The sequence below is a fragment of the Urocitellus parryii genome, chromosome 6 (genome assembly GCF_045843805.1).
Source record: "Urocitellus parryii isolate mUroPar1 chromosome 6, mUroPar1.hap1, whole genome shotgun sequence".
Lineage (NCBI taxonomy): Eukaryota > Metazoa > Chordata > Mammalia > Rodentia > Sciuridae > Urocitellus > Urocitellus parryii.
The window spans coordinates 196,203,562-196,221,830 of record NC_135536.1 but is presented as its reverse complement, the minus strand read 5'-3'; the positions used below and the strand labels follow the sequence as shown (position 1 = coordinate 196,221,830).

The following is an 18,269-nucleotide window of genomic DNA, read 5'->3' as shown; positions in this document are numbered from 1 at the left end:
TGCTGTATCCACGGCCTCTCTGAGCATCTGACCTGGGCAGGTGTCCAATGCCTAGCTGTAGTCTGAGCACAGAATGAAGGCAACCAGCACTGCCACTGTGATTAGAAAGTCAGAAAGACCCAGGCACACGCTGGTGAGCCACTATGGTGCCATGTCCCTGGGGCACACCCACCAAGTCAGCTGAGTACAGTGATTAGCTCCATTTTCAGGCGAAGAAACTGAGGCTTAACGAGGGTAAGTTAAAAACCCCGACAGGTGATTCAGTTGAGGAAGCCCCAGGCATTGAGATGTGTCAGAGCTCCCCAGGGGGGTCAGATGTGAAGCCAGGTGAGGGCCAGAGTCCCCAACCGTAAGTGGACATGCCTGGGTTTGTTTGCTAAGCACCTCAATCCGGAGTCCACAATCTTTACCCCTGATCGCAGCGCTGCCTCCCCACTTGGCCAACTTTAACAGGAAGGAGTGATTTTCTCAAATTAACCCTGTCCACTGCTGGGGCCAACAAAGTAAGCACATTTTTTTCAACATCATTCTGCTGTTTTGATTCCTGATCAAGCAGCGGCCACTGGTGGTGATAAAGGGTAGATTTAGCCTCCCATCCCCTTTGGTTTGTTCACACTGTCTTTTGTAGAAATACTGAGATTTTCTCAATCTTATGAGAAGTGCAAACACAAGTGTTGTTAAGAAACTTGTGCAGATTGACGTCATCTCAATTAAATGCCAGTTTTAAGACAAGTCCCTCAGTGGCCCTCGCTCCTCCTGCAGACAGGCTGTGACCTGCCCTACCTCCTCATCAGCCCTGGAACACACCTTCCCTCGGTCCACCGCACACACTCCTCACTCCAACGCTGTCCAGCCCTTAGCTCCAGGTGCACGTCTGCCCTTCTCTCCAGGCTCAGCCACACCACACTCACTCTGCCCTCTTCCTATAGCCAGAAAGGAGCAAGCCAGCTTGTGTTGGGTTTTCAGTTTCTTGTACCTGAGTTCTGGGACCCGTCCCAGCTCACTTGCAGCAGCAGCAGTGAGACCACTGTGGCTCATGCCTGTGTGGGGATGCCCAAGATGTGCCCGGAGCCCACAGGCAATTGTCAGTCCTCCAAGGTGTGACTTGGCTCAGAAGCTGGCACCTCCTTCCCAGCCAGGGCCATCTCCTCCAGTGGCTCTCTGGACACTTGGGCCCAGGCACTGTCACTGCAGCCCCTCCCTTCCTCTCAGCCCTTCTTCCTTTGCCAGTGTGAGCAGCTGGTGAGTGAGCTTTAACCTCCTCTGCGGCCAGGAGCGGCCCTGGGAAGGGAGTGGTGGGAAACCCCCAGGAGGCCAGGGGAAGTGGCCAGAGCCACTGGGAAGGTCTGGCTTTGTTCATTCCTTCCTTCATTTCTCGGTTGGTTTTGAGTCCCCAGATAGAATGCTCACTGCTCTTTCTCTAGCAGGCTATCTACTATAATAATCAAACACTGCAAAAGAACTCCAGGAAATTAGCTAAAGAGGTGGCAGGGGATTGGAGGGTAGGTGGGGAAGAAAGAAATGAAAGGAAAAGCCTTTTACTTTCCAAAGGACTTTTAAAATAAAAGTCTTCATCCCAAACATGTCTGGGCTCTGGGGTTTAGATTATTTTTACCAAAATCTCTCTTGAGATAAGATTAATCTGCCTTTTTTGAGCTTGGAATTAACTGACCTTGGAATTAGAGTAGGAGGAGATATGGGAAAGAGCCTCCTCTCAATAGAAAATCTGTGGCAACCAGGAGGGTTTGTTTTGTTTCTAGTTTTGTACCAAGGATTGAACTCAGGGGCTCTTAACCACTAGCCACATCCCCAGCCCTCATTCAACTTTGAGACAGTGCTTCACCGAGTTGCTGAGGCTGGCTGTGATCTCTTGACCCTCCTTCCTGCACCTCCTGTGCCACTGGGATTACAGGTGTGTGCCTCCGCCCTCAGCAATCTGGAGGTCTCTCTGTTAAGATTCTGGGAAAAGGGCCAAGTTGAGGTTCTACTCTACCAACACTCAAGGTTGCAACGGGCACTTTGTGAACCAAATCTGAGATATGAACAATGGTCACCTTAACTCCTCAGCTTGCCATCACATCTTCTTTTTAGCAGATGGAATCGAGGCGGATCCTTGACTGTGCATTGAGCTCTATGATCTGCTGCCCAGTGCTGTCATTAAATAGGTTATCACGTTGTTGGCCCAGATGGATGGCTTATTAGTGAAAAGTCATAACTGTGATGTGACGGCCTCTAGACGTTTCTTGTGCATAAAGAGAAGCAGAATAATGATGGAATGGACCACCTTGCACTTGTGCATGGTTCTGTGATGGCAGCCAGGTGCACACTTAAGTTAGTCCCTAATTAGAATTCATGGGTCAGGTGAGCTAAGCTTCTGAAGGTTCGTTGGGAGAAGTGCAGGTGGGGCCCTCCTGTGGCAGAATAACGCTGGGGTTGAGATGTAGAGCACCAGAGGCAACCCATTAGGCTACACAGGGCTGTCTGAGGAGCTAGGGAAGGGTTCTGCTTTTACATGTGCTCCAATTTGAAAGAAATTGGCATTTTAACATTTTAGTAGTAACTAAATTTTCAACCTCAAATAATAATAAGGCAGAATGCCCATTGCCCTTCAGGCATGTCTTCCCTCTTAGGCTGGGGGTCCTCGAACTCAGCTGGCAACCTCAGGCTGCACCTGCCGCGAGTCTGAACTAGGAGGTTTCTGTCCTAAGCCTCTGGGACTTTAGGGACAACAGCCAGTGCTCCTGTGGCCTCAGAAGTACAGTAATACCTCACAGCCACATGGTGGCAGCTCCCTGCAAGCTGACGAATGAGTGTGTGTTGAAGCCCACAAGGCCAGAGCCACAGTAAGTCGCCTAGCCTGGGTGCCACAGTGTGCTCCCCGTCCCGTTCTCTGAATTCTCTATGGTGAATGCCTCAGGACGCTTCCAAGACGTGGTGAGCCTGCCTGGAGGTGTCCGCATAGGAAACAGCTCTGCGATTGTCAGGCTCACTGAGGTTTCTTTTCAGGGTTGTTGATCAAGAGGACTTGAACATGGGCATTCACGGTGTTTTCAGGAAAAATCATGTCACAGGAAAGCTCCTACTGTGACCAGGACCTTAGCTGAGAATAAAGGAGCATTAAATTTACTTCATCCTAAGAAAGCCACGGATAACTGGGGCCAGACCACTCCGGGCTCCCAAATGCATGCAGTGGTAATTCTGCCACCTCCTCCTGCACCTCAGCCCAGCCTCCCCTCTCCTCCTGCTGATGTCAGGCATGGAGGAGGGGTGGCGCTGTCCTCTGCAGCCTCTTTCACAGAAACAGCTCACTGCCTGGCCCCTGGAGTTGGGGTGGGCTTCTTTCCTCAGGAAGCCAGATGGGAGCATCTGGAAAATCACTGGTAAAGAATAAAGATGACGGACTGGGGATAGAGCTCAGTTGGTAGAGTGCTTGCCTCGCATGCACAGGGCTCTGGGTTCAATCCCCAGCAGCCCCCAAAAGAAAAGAATAAGTGTGATGTCTAGAGCTCAGCCCAACATGAACTTCTGCTGAGACACTGTTCTGACCGGTCAGGCCCCAGGGCCAGCTGGGAGGAAAGGAACTCAAGTGGACTGCAGGACGGAGAGGACAGGGATGCGGCACACATCATGGCCACTCAGTGTGTCTTGGATGGACTGAGTAAACACTTAAGAGCTGGTCATGCACCCCCTTCCTGACTCCCCTGTGTTCCTGCTGGCTGGGCTGGTGAAGGACAGGGCCCCACACAGAGCAGCTGGCATTTGGCACTTGGGTACCTCTGCATGTGGGCAAGCAGCACCAACAGCTGAGGAGGACAGAGGAGCACAGCCTCAGGCCTGGTCTCCCCTTTCTGTCCCAGCCTTGGAGGCCCCGAGTGCAGCAGAGGTGAGAGGCAGAGGACCCCACGGAACCCTGGCCCTGCCCTGCTCCCTCAGCTCTGTGGGAGGGGAAGCAGATGGCAAGCTAGCCACCAGCCTGCCCCAGACAGAGTGTGCAGGTTGGTTTCCATCAAGGTTGACCTTGGAATTTTAAACTGAAGAGGCTGGAAGGAAAGGTCCCTAGAGGGAACCCAGGGAGGACAGACAGCAAGGCAGATCCTAAGTGGAAATGGTTTCTGCTCAAACCTCCTGAGTTAAGACTTCCCTGATGTCCACCTAGTACATCTGAAGATGAACTCCTCAGAACAGTCTGGAGAAGGGCCTCTTCTTTTCATCGGAAGTGCTCTGCTTCCAGAAGTGGCCAAGTAGCCCTGCAAGTCCCAGCTGTCATACACGCACATGACGGCTATCAGCTACCTGGTGGAGGTGCTGCAGGGTGACGGAGAGCAGCAGACTCACCTGAGGGAGGCAGGCGCCTGGAAGAGGCTGCAGAGGGATGGACTGGTGCAAAGAGGGACGGGAGCTGTTGGAGATCCACAGGGCCTGTGGGTGTTCACTGGGCCCCTTCGACTTTTCTGTACATTTGAACATTTTGCATTGTAGTCACGCCTGCCAGAGACAGCAGGCCCAAGTCTTTCTCACTTCTCGCACGCATCTTTCCAAAGGGATGACACTGGTAACGAGCTACCTGGCTCTCCTCATTGACCTACAAACATTTTCATGCCTCTTTAGGGAAGAAGGCCACACACAGGGAGAGGGCGGTGGGGAGAGGTCCAAAAGGGAGTATAGCTGAACTCATAGCACCTCTCGGACGACCCAAAGATGCATTTCCTTTAAAGATCAGAACATCTTCCATGAAACTTGGCATGCTATACATAAAAAGCATTTCTTTCCAGTATTTAGAAAATTGAAAACACCCCCAAAAACTGAGCCTTATCTTCTTTCGTTTGCTGGGTCAAGGCAGGCCTCTCTGGAGGAGAGCCGAGAACAGCCTGGGACAGGCAGGGAGGCCTTCTACAGCTGCCCAAATGGTGAAGCCCTGAAAGGGACAGAGGCAGAGTGAGACTCCTCCAGGCTGGACTTTAAGAGAGTGAGACAGTGAATGCAGGCACCAGGTGGTGCCCCAAGAAAGCTCAACTCCGAGCTACCACCTGCAGGGAGAGTCAACAGAGGCCACAGCTTCTCACACTGGGGATCAGTGGTACAGCTAACAGCCAGCCAGCACCTGAGGCCCTGGAGGGAATCACCCAGGTCAGCTGACGATTCCCTTAGCAGCCCCAGTGTGCCAGGCCATGGGTGGGGTGCCACTTTAAAGCACTGGACAGCAAGTGGTCAGTTCAGCCTGGCAGAGGTCTGTGACCCTCTTTTCAGCATGCCCAGGGGCTCCTTAGAATGCAGAGGGGCTTGGAGGTTGGGGACATATCTCCGTGGCAGAGCACTTGCCTAGCATGCAAGGCCCTGGGTTCAATCTCAATCCTGGAGTGGGGGGACACTGAAATCCAGATGGACTGGGTTTTGGGGAGGGGGCTCACGGGCTCGAAACTGTGCTTTAGATCAGTGCAAGTTAATGAGCATCATGAGCTGTCTCCCACGGGATGGAGAGGTGGCAACTCTCCCTACTCATCCTAAGGGCAAAGCCGACATTCCTGGAAAAGACAGGTTAAAAAGAGAAAAGCACAAAAAGGCCATTTGATGGATGTTCTGGAGGCCTCAGCACTGAAGACCGGATGGTCCAGGGAAGCGTGTTTATGTTTGTGCTGAGGCGTGATACAGCACGGACAGCGTGTGGACTGTGATGGGACCACATGGGTACCTGGGGAGAATGAGGGCACCCAGCAGGCTCTGTTACCGACCAGTCTTTCCCCTCCCAGGTGTGGGGCAAGGACCCACTCTGAATGAGGACACATTCTAATGCCAGCTCTCGCACAGAAAGGTAGGGGAATATTCCCGGGTTTATGAGCGGGTTGGGGGCAAGGGGTTCTAGTTGTTTCTTAGAGGAGAAGGGAGAGCAGGGGAAAGACAGCAGGAGAGGGTCGGAGAGGGTCTGTGAGCCCCTCCCCAAAACCCAGTCCATCTGGATTTCAGTGTCCCCTGGCTGAGGATTGAACCCAGGGCCTTGCACACTAGGCAAGTGCTCTGCCACTGAGATATGTCCCCAGTCCCCAGCCCCTCTGCATTCTAAGAGCCCCTGGGCATGTTGAAAGGGAGTCGCAGATTCTGCAAGGCTGAACTGACTGCTTGCTGTCCAGTGCTTCTGAGCCCCTCCCCTCGAGTTTGAGGTGTTCAGCACATCACAAATCCACACCTGACTATCACCCTTCCTGAGCTCCACTGCTCTAAAAAACCACTCAATCTAGAACAATTGTAATCATATTCATAAGAATCCCATTTTAAAATTCCTTATGTATTTTACAGTGTTATGACAATTAATTCCTTAAATATTATATTGCGGAGTATAGGAATATTTAAATTAGGTTTTATGAAACAGGGGTCTCTATGAATATTTTTATGAATCAGCAAAGTCACAAAAATCACTGATTCATAAAAATATTCACCCTAGATATGGTGTCTTTTAGGATCTGGGACTGTTCAGTGAATGAAAGAGAACCCTCCACAGCACTTAACTACACAGAATAAACCAGTTTCTCTTCTGAAGGCAGAGCAGAGCTAAGTAAAGCGCCTGGTCCGTGACTGCAGTCATTCCTTCTCTCTCTCTCTGATTCCCGGACAAACCTCCTTACTTGACCAGCAGGCAGACAGGACAAATCCATGATCATCCAAAAAGCTTTAGTCTCCCTCTCGTGGACGATGGTAAAACAGCAACAGCCCCAAACCATCTGCTGTTGTCTGTGCCAAGGAGGGTTATGGTGGGATTCATCCCACCACAGGCCACTTTAACTTCACACTCCTCGACATCTTTGGGTGATAAGGATACCCAGGTCTCGCCACTTGAGAGGTGCTCCTCCCATGGACCTAGCAGCGGGAAGCTAGTCAGGTCACCGCTCGGTATGGGGATAGGATCGAATGGAAGCCCAGCTAAGCACTTCTTGGAAATCACCAATGAGAAAATAAAGACAAACTCAGAAACCAAACAGGATATAGAGCTAGACAAAACCACACCCAAAAAGCCCAGATAATATTTTTCTGCTGTTTAATTGATCTCAAGGAAGGAAAAAAATATGAGTTCACAAAAACTTACATGAATTTGGTTCTGTACAAAACCAAACATACAATCATTATGATACCAATGAAACATGATGAATATTTCCAGGCCATTTAAAATAGTGTCCTGAACGTGTACATAAATAAGTAATAAATACTGCCTCTGTTACCTTCAAATTCTGGACCACCAAGAGCTTCATACTTTTATGTAACTACTTGAGTAAATGAGCAAAGAAGGAGAGTGGAAACAGACAGCATTTCTACACGTAATGCGGCGATTCTGGTCTCTCTGGGATGTGGCCTAGATGGCTGAAGAACCGCCATGCACCTCCTCCTTGTAGCTAGCAGCTATCTTCAGACCAATGACAGCATCTCCCCAACATTTGTCAGGCCACCAATTCTACTCGCTTCAAGTTGCTGACAAACCTTCAGCCCCTTTAGGCATTCAAAGATTTGGAAAATAGTCCAACTCTAAACAATCTGATGGGGTTTTGTGGCCCATTTTTTGTACTTTTCTACAACTTTTTCCACTGAGTGGAAGCTGGAAATATTTTTTCACACACTCTTTTGGATTGTTTTGACCTCAGATCATTTTAGTTGGTCTAAACGCAAGGTGTATGTAAACAACTCCTCGGAAATGAGAGGCACTTCTTGAAAACGCAAGGACTTCTGTCACCAGATTCAGGATTCGATGAACCGAGTGAGTTCACAGTTGAGCTTTCCAACACCATCGGCATGGAAGTGCCAAGATTCTTTTCTGCAGCAGTCAGTGCATTGAGATGGGTTGGATATGTGTATCAGAGATCATCAAACTAAAATTGTGCTTATGTGAGTACTGTAATAGACCTGACTTTAAGAAAAAATCTTAATACTCTTCATTAGGAGCTCTGATCTGATCCAATAATACTGGTTAAAATAACCAACTTGAGGCAAAAAAAAAAAAAAGTAAACAAGGAAAGACAGTTTTTTGGCTTTCAAAACTGTCTGAATATATGACTATTCTCCAGAGGAAGCAACTATCTCCCAGTTAAAAGAGCTGGGAAAGAATGCAGGAGGCATTGCTTCATCCTCAATCAACACAATCCTCAGCTCAGACACAGGGGAGGCAGGAAAGGAAACAGCTTCACCTCACCCACTCTAGGTCTCTGAGAATACCCAGGAGAGCACACCTCAGGAAAGGCAGGGGCTTAGCACGAACGCTCAGTGCGTAAAAGAAATACACATGTGTGTGATATTATATTACATATATTAATTGGTCCTGAAACTTTATATAAAGAGCTGAATAAAAATCTTGCAGAGAAAGAATGACAAGGGGTGCCAACCACATGTAGTGGACTGATCTGGGCTCACGGGGAGCAGGGCAGGCCAGGGCATAAGGGACACCACTCAGGAACCACAGAAAGGAGAATAAGGGCTGCTTTTCCAACGCAATGCATCTACTGAGGACAAAGGTTAAGCGCATATTTGAGGACTACAGGAGCAATGCCTACTACGCGTACATCTTTTGGTTGCATAAACAGGCAGAAGACCGTAGCATACAGCATGCTTTTTCCAGTGGGGTGGTGCACGAGGTGAAGAATCTGCAAAAACTTGCATGTAAAGTCAGGAAAAAAAGGCTATTATAAAATTCTCCTCTGTTGTTTCGTATGATTAAAGTCACGTTTTTAAAAGATATCTTATTATTTAACCTCTGCACATGGTGTCTTGTCTTTGTGCTATTTGCAATAAGAGTTCATAAACCACTATATGTCCAAATATGACATGCCAAGTTTTTCATTTGCCCCAAAGGTGAAAAGACAGAAACACAGATGTAAAAACAAAACAACAACAACAACAACAAAAAACCAAACACAGTAATTGTTTGAAGGGATAAAATCAACCACTGTCCAGTCATTAAAACACACTATCAAGAATCTGTCAACCAAAGGTCTTGAAGATACAAACATCAACAGAAAGCTCCCAGCACAACCATAGGAACAAGATGTCACTTAACTCCAGAGAAGGAAGATACTTGTAGAAGAGCCAGGAAACCAAGTCTAGATCTGGATGGTGAGAACACATCCAGTGACTTCGTCTACACTCTCCCTCCAGCACTTCCTGGGGCCTCCCCACCCCCCCCCCCCACGCCCAGGCTAGATTGTAGAACCTTGCTCTTACAAACTGAAACAGATCATTATTTTTGACTAAGGACAACAGAATCTAGGTCCCAAGTCAGTAATTTAGTAACTGCTACGCAGCATGTCCCATGAATTTTCAGCTATTGCAGGCCCTTCGTTCCCAACTTCTAAGAGGGGCTGTTCCTGGGGACTCCCTTCAGGGAAGCCTCCCACAGCAGAAACCCTTGGGTGCCACACCAAACAATAAAAATCAAGCTTCAGCCCCCTGGCTTTCCAACTGGAAAATCTGCAAATTATTATTTTTTTAATCTGTTTAGAAAATTCAGAAATGGGACTTCACTATGGCCTCTAAATTCAATGATTCCTTTAAAAAAAAATAATCCCATGTCAGAGAGAAGTACTGAAGTTCCAGATGCCTTTGTCTCTAGTGAGTGAGCAATTTAGTGACAAATGACTGCTCAAAATAGAAACCTGTGTACTCCCTGACCCAGAAGGAATGAGGCTTCTCTGGGAATAAAATGAATACAAATTCTGCTTTAAGAGCTTACGCAAAAGCAGGAGAGCGTCTTGTTCCAAATGCTAGGACTTCACATCATTTCAGACAGTCTGCCCTGTTTTACACGCTTACATGCAAGAGGAAATGGGGCACCAACCTATCAGTCCCACCCAGAAGTTTCCTTGACTCTTCCCAAGTACTGCCATGTGATCCCTTTATATGGCACATACTTTGGTTAATTTTTACCTAAAGGGTTCTCAATGCCCAAAACTGTCAATGCAAAGAAAGTCTCACTGCAAGACACAGACTACCGAAAATAATACTACTGGGGGTGGGGTGGACTAAAGAGCCAATCAACCACTTGGCTGTCAGTCATAAAATGCTGTCCGTCAGTCATAAAGTGTAATTTTGGAAGAGCTCCAGTATTGAGGTCTATAGTCTTTGCAGATCATCATTATTTTAATTTGTATGTCTTTTGTTTTACTCCATTTGCTTTGAGTTTCTTCTCACTGGGCACAGTGGCATGGCCACAGTTATTTGTATTTCCCTTTTTCTTCAGGTGTGCATGTGCTGGTGTTCTGGAGCTCTTGCAGGGGTCTGCGGAGTCCATAATCATGGCTGTCTGTCTGGGAATCCGGATGTTACCACTGGTTTCCATCTTGGGGCTGATGTCACTGTAAGGCAAATCCCAGCCCTGCAGCTTGCTACTCTTATTTGATCTCTTTTTCTTTTCCTCCGTCCTTGTCTCAGGGGTTTGCTTCTGGGAACACAACCTAGTGCTACTCGGCACATCCGGGGACCTGGGGCAAGTCTCAAAGGTGTAATAGGAAGGGTGAACTTCTCCATGGTGCCGACCTTTCTTTTGTGAAGGGCCTGACTTTGAAGCCCCTTCCAGGTACGGTAGTGGCCTGGACAGGGCAGTAGCAATTAGCTTACTTCTCCCAGGGCTCTTCAGCGCCCCCAAGGTCCCAGGGGCAGCAGGAGGCCTTGCCTTGGCCGCCTTCGCCTTTTCACACTGCACAGTCTGGTCCTGCAGCCACTCGAGCTGGACGAGTCTGTCGATGTACTTCCCGAGGAGTCCCCCGGCCCGGGGCACCTCCGTGGTTCTGCACTCTGCATTCAGAAGCAGGGCCATATCCCGCAGGTCCCAGGAGTTGAAAGGGGACGGAAGGAAGTCAGGATAGTGGTACTCCGGCTTGGTGTGGCCCTGACCTGGGGGAAGGTCAAAGTCAATGGGATCGATTTCTTCAGCTCGAAGCTTGAGATCTGGAGGGGAGAGCGGAGAAGGAGGAATGGGAATTCTTTCTGAATCTGACAGGTCACTCGCACTGTCCTCCTCCACGTCTTCCTTCATAATTTTCATGGACTGGAAGTGAAGAAACAGTGTACTCTCCGATGCCTCTCTGTACCTAGAGCCCAGGGTGCTGGCCTGGGGCTCGCCTCCAGCGGAGGCCCCCAGGAGGCTGCTTCTCAGCTGGGAGGAAACATGGGGTCCTTGGGATTTACTCTGCCGTTTTCCTGAAGACTTCCTTGATTGTTGGGCTTTGCTCCACGATGGGCCAGCATTTGTACTGCTGTGAAAAACAAAACTGCAATTCTTACCACGCAGAGCCAAAAAAGTCTAATTGAGCTATGATTAGAGAAACCAAAAGAATCCTCTGGCTATACTTTTCAGCTATTACTAGGCCTCAGAAAACCTAGAGCCTCCGGATCCTTGCAGAAACAGTAGCTTTACAGAAAATTCTCTGCACAGTGATCTGCTCAGGAAACATTAGGGACTGCCTGTGCCCCAAGTACCGTGTGGATTCTGCTCGACACCAAATGCTAGCATTTAAGAAAAACAGTCACAATTCTCAAAGTGCTTGTTTCATAATTTTAGATCAACTGTGTGTGCTTTAAACAACACTGGAGAATACCTGCTATAGGACTCTCCATCTAGTCTGTTAATAGTCAATAGAGTTTAAAAATGTTCAGAAATAAAACCCACAGCTTTCTTTTGTAGACATATTTTAGGTTAAAGGTAAATATAATGTAAACTGCACATTTTACACTGTTTAATCACTGGTAGTGATTCTGAGCCAATTCAACTCTGAATATGTTAAAGTACAGCATATAAAAACTATACTTTAAACTAAAAGCTCATTTGTATCTTTCCATATAGGAAACATGCTCAGGAAAGATGCATTTAAAAGAATAGAAATAAAATTATATGGTGCCATTATAATTCAATATGAATAAAAAATAGAGTTAGTGCTGTCTTGTGAATGGCAAGCAGAGGCAAATAAAGAATACTGTGTGTGTTACTAATGTAGCACTGGATTCTTCCTGGGGTAATATGCTCCAAGGCAGAATCTCACATCAGAGTTGAAAATACCTGTACTTCAATTTATTCATCAAGAATAGAGCATTTAACCAAAGTAAGTACTTTTCTGTAACAGAAGATAGAAAACAGAAATGGGAGATAATTATACTTCCTGGAAAACTCAAGAGGTTCATTTGCCAGGGATTTCAACCACACCAAGAATGTGTTACCCTTCATTAATAAATATGGAGTATGTTACATCACGGCCATCAGCTCAACATGCTCAACAAATATGAGTGATGGAGAAAGCAATGAAAGATTGCCACCATTCAGAATCCACAACCAGTACAGTGAAAACCTTGGTTTACAACCAGCTGTCACCTGCACCCCCAGAAGACAGCTATTGATAGTGCCCTTTAATATAAAGGAAACCAACGGAGCAAAGTGACGGAGGGACTTGCTGACACTGCCAGAACCTCCCCTGTGCAAGCTGACAAGTAACGCCACTTTGTCCACTCGTTTGTGCTAGGTGAAAAATATGAATGTGTATTTCTTGTTCAGACCTATTTCTTCCAATGACACATATTCAATCTGGAGAACTGAGGCAACATGCCTTTTGCAAGATAAAGCAATTATATGAAAACTATTTACCTGCTTTTCTGATCACATTCATTCACCCTATTCCTTTTCTTGAGAAATTCACATGGCCGACCATCATCTAGGGTTTGATGGACTGTCTAAAAAAGAGATATTCAGTAATGAATACTGTGAACACAGATATGTGCACACATACATGAAACACACAAAAAGGGGAAAAAAAAACAAAAAACAAAAACAGGACTGTCCCTTAAAGTTTACATCACCTTTTCTGCACTGCTCAAACTATTCTTGCTCAATCTGTTGGAGGATGATGACAGCTGGGGAGGTGACTTCTTTATTCCTCTTATGTTTGGAAAGAATTCACCACCACCGGAACTAGAAGCAACAGCAAACTAACAGTAAGTATTGATTGCAAATGGTCCTATCGCCAGTATTCCGTCATTTTTTCTCGTTTATTCTTTAGTATTTGCAAAGCACTGAAACATCGAGGCTGTAACATATATTCTGAATTGTGACAGATTAGAGGGGTACACAGTCATATGTTTCCAGTTTAGTCTTTTCAGTCCCCCCCACACAGTGGACAGTAGATACAAGACCACACTAGTATCAAGGCCATGACTGGATTCTTTCTCTACTTCTGTGTATGCACATGCATGAACAAGCGCGCAAGTGCGCGCGCACACACACACAACCTCCTTGAAAATAATGCATTGTTGAGGAAATCTGTGATGCTAACTAAAGTCAAGTCTACTCCAAAGCTCCCACATATACTCGTTCGCTCATTCAGAAATGGCCCACAACTCCTCTTCCCATGGAGCCTAAACTCTAGTGAGGCAACTCCCTTTGAATTCTTCTGCCTTCCCTACTACAATGTCTTCCCTTCTGAAACTTCAGTCACTCAAACCAGGCCGTGGTTATTCCTCTTCTTTTGAGAGGCCAATGAGGTGCGCTCATTAGAAACTGAATACTTCTCTCCCATAACACCCCCGTCTCTGTGAAATGGAAAAGAGGGGAATGACAGATGTTAAGAACATTTCAGAAGGAAATGTTCCTGTACTTTTTAAAGTACTTCTTTATCATGACCACGTGGGCCTTTTTAGTTGGTTCATATATGATGGTAACAGGAATCACGTGTGGGCTCTGGCAGTTAACTGACCACACCACACTCAGCTGGCTTGAACTCTGAGGTGTAGACAATGTTCTCTGCTTGACCCAAACTGCTCCCCACAAAGTGCTCTTGCACCCCCTCCCTTTCACTCCACAGGACAAGCCTCACACCCAGAGCTGCCTATTTCCTGCCAGAAGTGCCCGGGAGAAAGGAACGCCTGCAGGGTCCTCAGCAAGCAAAAACAAACTCCCATCTTCCCGTGGTTCCGGCTTGCATAGAAAGGAAGCCAAAAGTCAGAGATGCAGGCTACAAAAATGCTCCCCAGGCATGGGACAGCTGCACAATTCATCACAGGGCATCAACCCCCATCCCGGGTCTTCCTCTGGCGGTGATCCCAGGCAGGCGCGGTCCCCACCCCCACCCCAGGGAACCCGCTGGCCATTGGGCGGCAAAGGATTGTGGGGACGTGTGAGCATGACGCTTCTCTACGCAGCGAGGCTCCCTCGGTCTGGCCGCGGGGACAGGCTGCAGGCACACGTCCAAAGAGCTGGCTGGCTGGACACGAAATCAGCCCCGGACCGGCTCCTGGCCAGGCTGGGTTCTGCCCTCCCTCGCCCCTCCCCCACGAACCCCGAAATCCGAGGACCTGCAGCGTGCACCTTCCTCCTCCTGGGTTCGTGCAGACACCAATAGGATCGATAGGCGCACAGCCGAGGCAGACGCAGACAGAAATTGATCAGACCAATTCCTCGGCCGCTGGGGGCACGTGACGCGGCCGCAGCCCACTGGCTCCGGCGCCGCGCAGGGGACGGACTGCGGCGCGCTGCGGCAGGCGCGGGCGGCGTGGCGGGCGCGGGGCTCGGAGGCGCTGGGCTGGCGGGGCCCGCCCGCGGCGGCGTCACGAGGGGCGGGGCGGAGGCGCGCCGGGAAGTGGCGCCCGCTGGAGTTGCAGCCGGGTGAGAAACCCACGGACCGGGAGGTGGGAGGCGCCCTCGGCCGCGCGCCCTTCCCGTCAGCCCAGCTGAGCGAGAGGAGGTGCGCCCTGCCCTCTCGGGGTGGCCCGAGCAGCTCCACCAGAGAAGCACTCGGCGCCCTGGAAAACACTTGGAGAAGCGGAGGACCTAAGGAGAGGACTTGAGGGGAGGGCGTGGCGGACTCAGGGTCCCCTGCAAGGTTGCAGATCCGGCGGACACCCAGTGGCTTCGGAACAGGACTGGGGACACGGAGGAAGCCGGCTAGGAGTGGTAAGATTGCCCCGCGGTTCTGACTCCCACCGCCGGACCGACGGCTGCGCCATGTCCAGAGGCCCAGGCTCTACCATCCTACCGCCAGCCTTGGGGTTCCGGAAGCCTGCTCCCCGGAGCCTCAGCTGCCTGTCGGACCTGGACAGGGGCGCAGCCCCGGAGCCGAGGCCCTGTAGACCCCCGGAGAGCCCGGGCCGCGCGCCGCTGGCCCCCGCCCCCACGGGCTGCGACCCCCAGCTGCGGCCCATCATCCTGAGGCGAGCGCGCTCACTGCCCAGCTCCCCAGAGCGCCGCCCGAAGGCCTCGGGTGCGCCAGGCGCTGCGTGTCGTCCAGGCTGCAGCCGGCAGCTCCGCGTGCGCTTCGCAGATGCTCTGGGCCTGGAGCTGGCCCAGGTCAAGGTGTTTAATGCGGGAGATGACCCGTCAGTGCCGCTGCACGTGCTGTCACGACTAGCCATCAACTCGGACCTGTGCTGCAGCAGCCAGGACCTGGAGTTCACTCTGCGGTGCTTGGTGCCAGATTTCCCACCGCCTGTCGAGGCCGCTGACTTCGGCGAGCGTCTGCAGCGCCAGCTTGTGTGCCTGGAGCGGGTCACCTGCTCGGATCTGGGCATCAGTGGTACGGTGCGCGTGCGCAACGTGGCCTTCGAGAAGCAAGTGGCTGTGCGCTACACCTTCTCCAGCTGGCGCAATGCGCACGAAGCGGTGGCGCGGTGGCGCGGGCCAGCGGGCTCTGAAGGCACGGAGGACGTCTTTGCCTTCGGTTTCCCGGTGCCACCCTTCCTGCTAGAGCTTGGATCGCGTGTGCACTTCGCCCTTCGCTACCGAGTGGCCGGTGCTGAGTACTGGGACAACAACGACAGCCGTGACTACAGCCTCACATGTCGCAACCACGCTCTGCACATGCCACGTGGGGAGTGTGAAGAGAGCTGGATCCACTTCATCTGAGCAGCGGTCAGGGTACCTGGAGCTCTGAGGTGCTGGTCTGCAGGTCTTTCCTGACTGGGTGGCCACTTCTTGTTTTTAGGTTCACCTACCCTTCCGCACCCCCAAGTTCTGAACTCGTTTCCTTTGCAAGGTCTCTTGACAGTGGCCCTTCCTGCCTTCTACATGAAATTTCCGTGTCACCTTGTCTAATGAGTAGCCTCACGTAGCCAGCAGGCCAACTCGGTTGTGGAGTGTGTTTGGGGAGGGTCCTGGGAGGGTAGGTGCCTGGGAGTGTGTGCTCTCTGGAGAGGACCCAGGCCCGGTTTTGGGGAAAGACCCACCTGCTGCTAGGAAGGCCTTTTGCATGTGTCTGGAATGTGTCCCTGAACTAGCTGATATTCGTTATTGTGATGTTGGGACCTTAGGCCCATAGCTGATACCTTCTCAGGAATATTCTGAATTTAATAAGCTTAAAGTCCTGTTGTGTGTTTGTGCCCATTGTAAACAAAATGTGCAGTGTGACCTGCATTATGGTCCCTGGAGGCATTCCTGCCCTGGGACAAGGAAAATCTGAGACCTCATTTGCTTGCCAATGCCTGTAGCCTTCTAGCAGTGGCAACTATTAATAGGCAGAGACCTCTGCCTCACTAGCCATCACACAGCCTTTCTGGGCTTTGCGGCAGTCTCTCTCCCATACCAATAGCCGAGGAGAAAGTCGAGGCTGCCACAGGCAACAGCCTTTCCTCTGCCTGCCCTCCTCTCCCATCCTGCTCTTCTCTTGTTCTTGTTTGGTAATTGTGTGTCTGCACATTATCTCTTGGGCCATCCTGTTTGGGTTTGAAACTACCTAAACATTTTAAGAAATCTTGCCTTAAGTTATTTCAATTTTCAGGTGACTATAGAATTTCAAGCAACATGCCCTTTGTAATTACTTTTTTGACAATGAAGGTGACTTTAATATCCTTTTAAGCATCAGAAAATTCCAGGATTTGTCTTTTCCAAGTCCAGTTACCAAGTGGAACTAGATGTTTTCAGCATTAGCTAGAGCCCTTGAGGAAAAATAATTCACAAATTTTATACTTCTGAGTTATTTTAAATTGTACTTATGTCAAGTTTTTATCAGCTACCTGCAACTTTATTCTTTGTGCCTTCAGATAGGAGAAATTTTCAACATTTTCTGGACTTGTTTCCCAGTTTTTAAATGTTAAATGCTTTAAAAAAAAAAAAAAAACACCTCCAACCAAGTAGCCAACCCCACTGCTCCAGTGTTATCTGCTACTCCCATGGAGAGGCTGAAGAGTTCTTTTGGTGCTGAGTGGTGGTCTTTCAGACAGCAGGTGCTAGAATTGATGCATGAAAACCCAGCTGAGATGGACAGGACCTCCAATATGGGACCCATATGATACAGCTGAAGCCAGTGTGGTTGATTTTGTGATGGCTGTCACCAGGAGTAATGCTTAAATTTTTGAATACCTGTTGACACTTGTCTAATCAGTATTGAAAAGATGCATTTTGCCTTTTAACTAGTTTGTTTTTGATAATTGCAACTTTGTGTTTTTAAAGTTCCAAGAACAATGACTTTCTTTAGTAACTTTTGATCTAAGAACACCAAATCTTGATTTAAAATCTTGTGATTAAATTGCACACTCTTTGCCTGTTGGGGCTGTGAACTACATTGGCATGCAAGACAGGGAAGCCCTGGTGCATCTCCTGCTGCTTAACAAACCATCCAATTAGGTCAGCAAGTGTGGGAGGGCCTTGGCTGCTCTGCCTATGGCCCCAGCCCAGAGTGCAAGACAATTGTCCCTACTATTCAGGTACAAGTGAGAGCTGCCAAATGGGTTGTCTAAAGGCATGTAAAGTATCTTTCATCTAAGTGAAAGTCACTTGCCAGAAGGATTCTGGTCATAAAATAGTTATATCATCAAAATTAAGAGAACCTCAAGGTGCCTTTTAAAATAACATTTTGAAACTTTAAAGCTTCAATAGACAGCTCAAGAGTTTTCAGACCTTAGTCAAAGCTATATTGCTTAGATGTTAAAAGCTTGTAGTGGATCGTGCAATTGCTGGGTTGTCTCCCCAAATATATTATAATGTAATGCAATGAAAATGATTTTACTGAAGTATTAAAGTATTATGTGCAAAAATGTCTGTGTGCTCTATTTAAGTGGAATTTTTTTGTGGTCTAATCACAGAAAACAAAGGTTTAGAAACTTAATTGTTTAAATCATTTCATGTGTAAGTTTTATCCTTTTCCCAGCACTGATAAATGTAGGGTCTTAGTTTAAAAAAAATGTTGCACCTCACCTTCAGCAGCAGAGTTGTATATGATTTTGAAAAACAAAGTTTATGCCAGGTTAACATAACATATGAAGAAAGCTCTAAGGAACCTGGGGAGTGCTAATTATTCTGCTTACAGCACTTACCCCTGTGCGTG

The 18,269-nt window shown here is 48.8% G+C and overlaps 2 protein-coding genes across 2 annotated transcripts; one reads left to right on the top strand and one right to left on the bottom strand.

Annotated features, from left to right (window-relative positions):
• Nucleotides 1-8,877: 8,877 nt before the first annotated feature.
• Nucleotides 8,878-14,958, bottom strand: Fam217b (family with sequence similarity 217 member B). The gene is made up of 5 exons (XM_026408360.2): nucleotides 14,944-14,958; nucleotides 14,292-14,782; nucleotides 12,817-12,928; nucleotides 12,605-12,690; nucleotides 8,878-11,225 (listed from the first exon to the last, which is right to left on the bottom strand). Exons 1-5 carry the CDS (start codon nucleotides 14,956-14,958, stop codon nucleotides 10,106-10,108), a joined length of 1,824 nt encoding a protein of 607 aa, XP_026264145.2. The 3' UTR covers nucleotides 8,878-10,105.
• Ppp1r3d (protein phosphatase 1 regulatory subunit 3D) lies at nucleotides 14,521-17,967 on the top strand. The gene has a single exon (XM_026408344.2). The coding sequence runs from the start codon at nucleotides 14,957-14,959 to the stop codon at nucleotides 15,851-15,853; it is 897 nt and encodes a 298-aa protein (XP_026264129.1). The 5' UTR covers nucleotides 14,521-14,956; the 3' UTR covers nucleotides 15,854-17,967.
• Nucleotides 17,968-18,269: the final 302 nt, after the last annotated feature.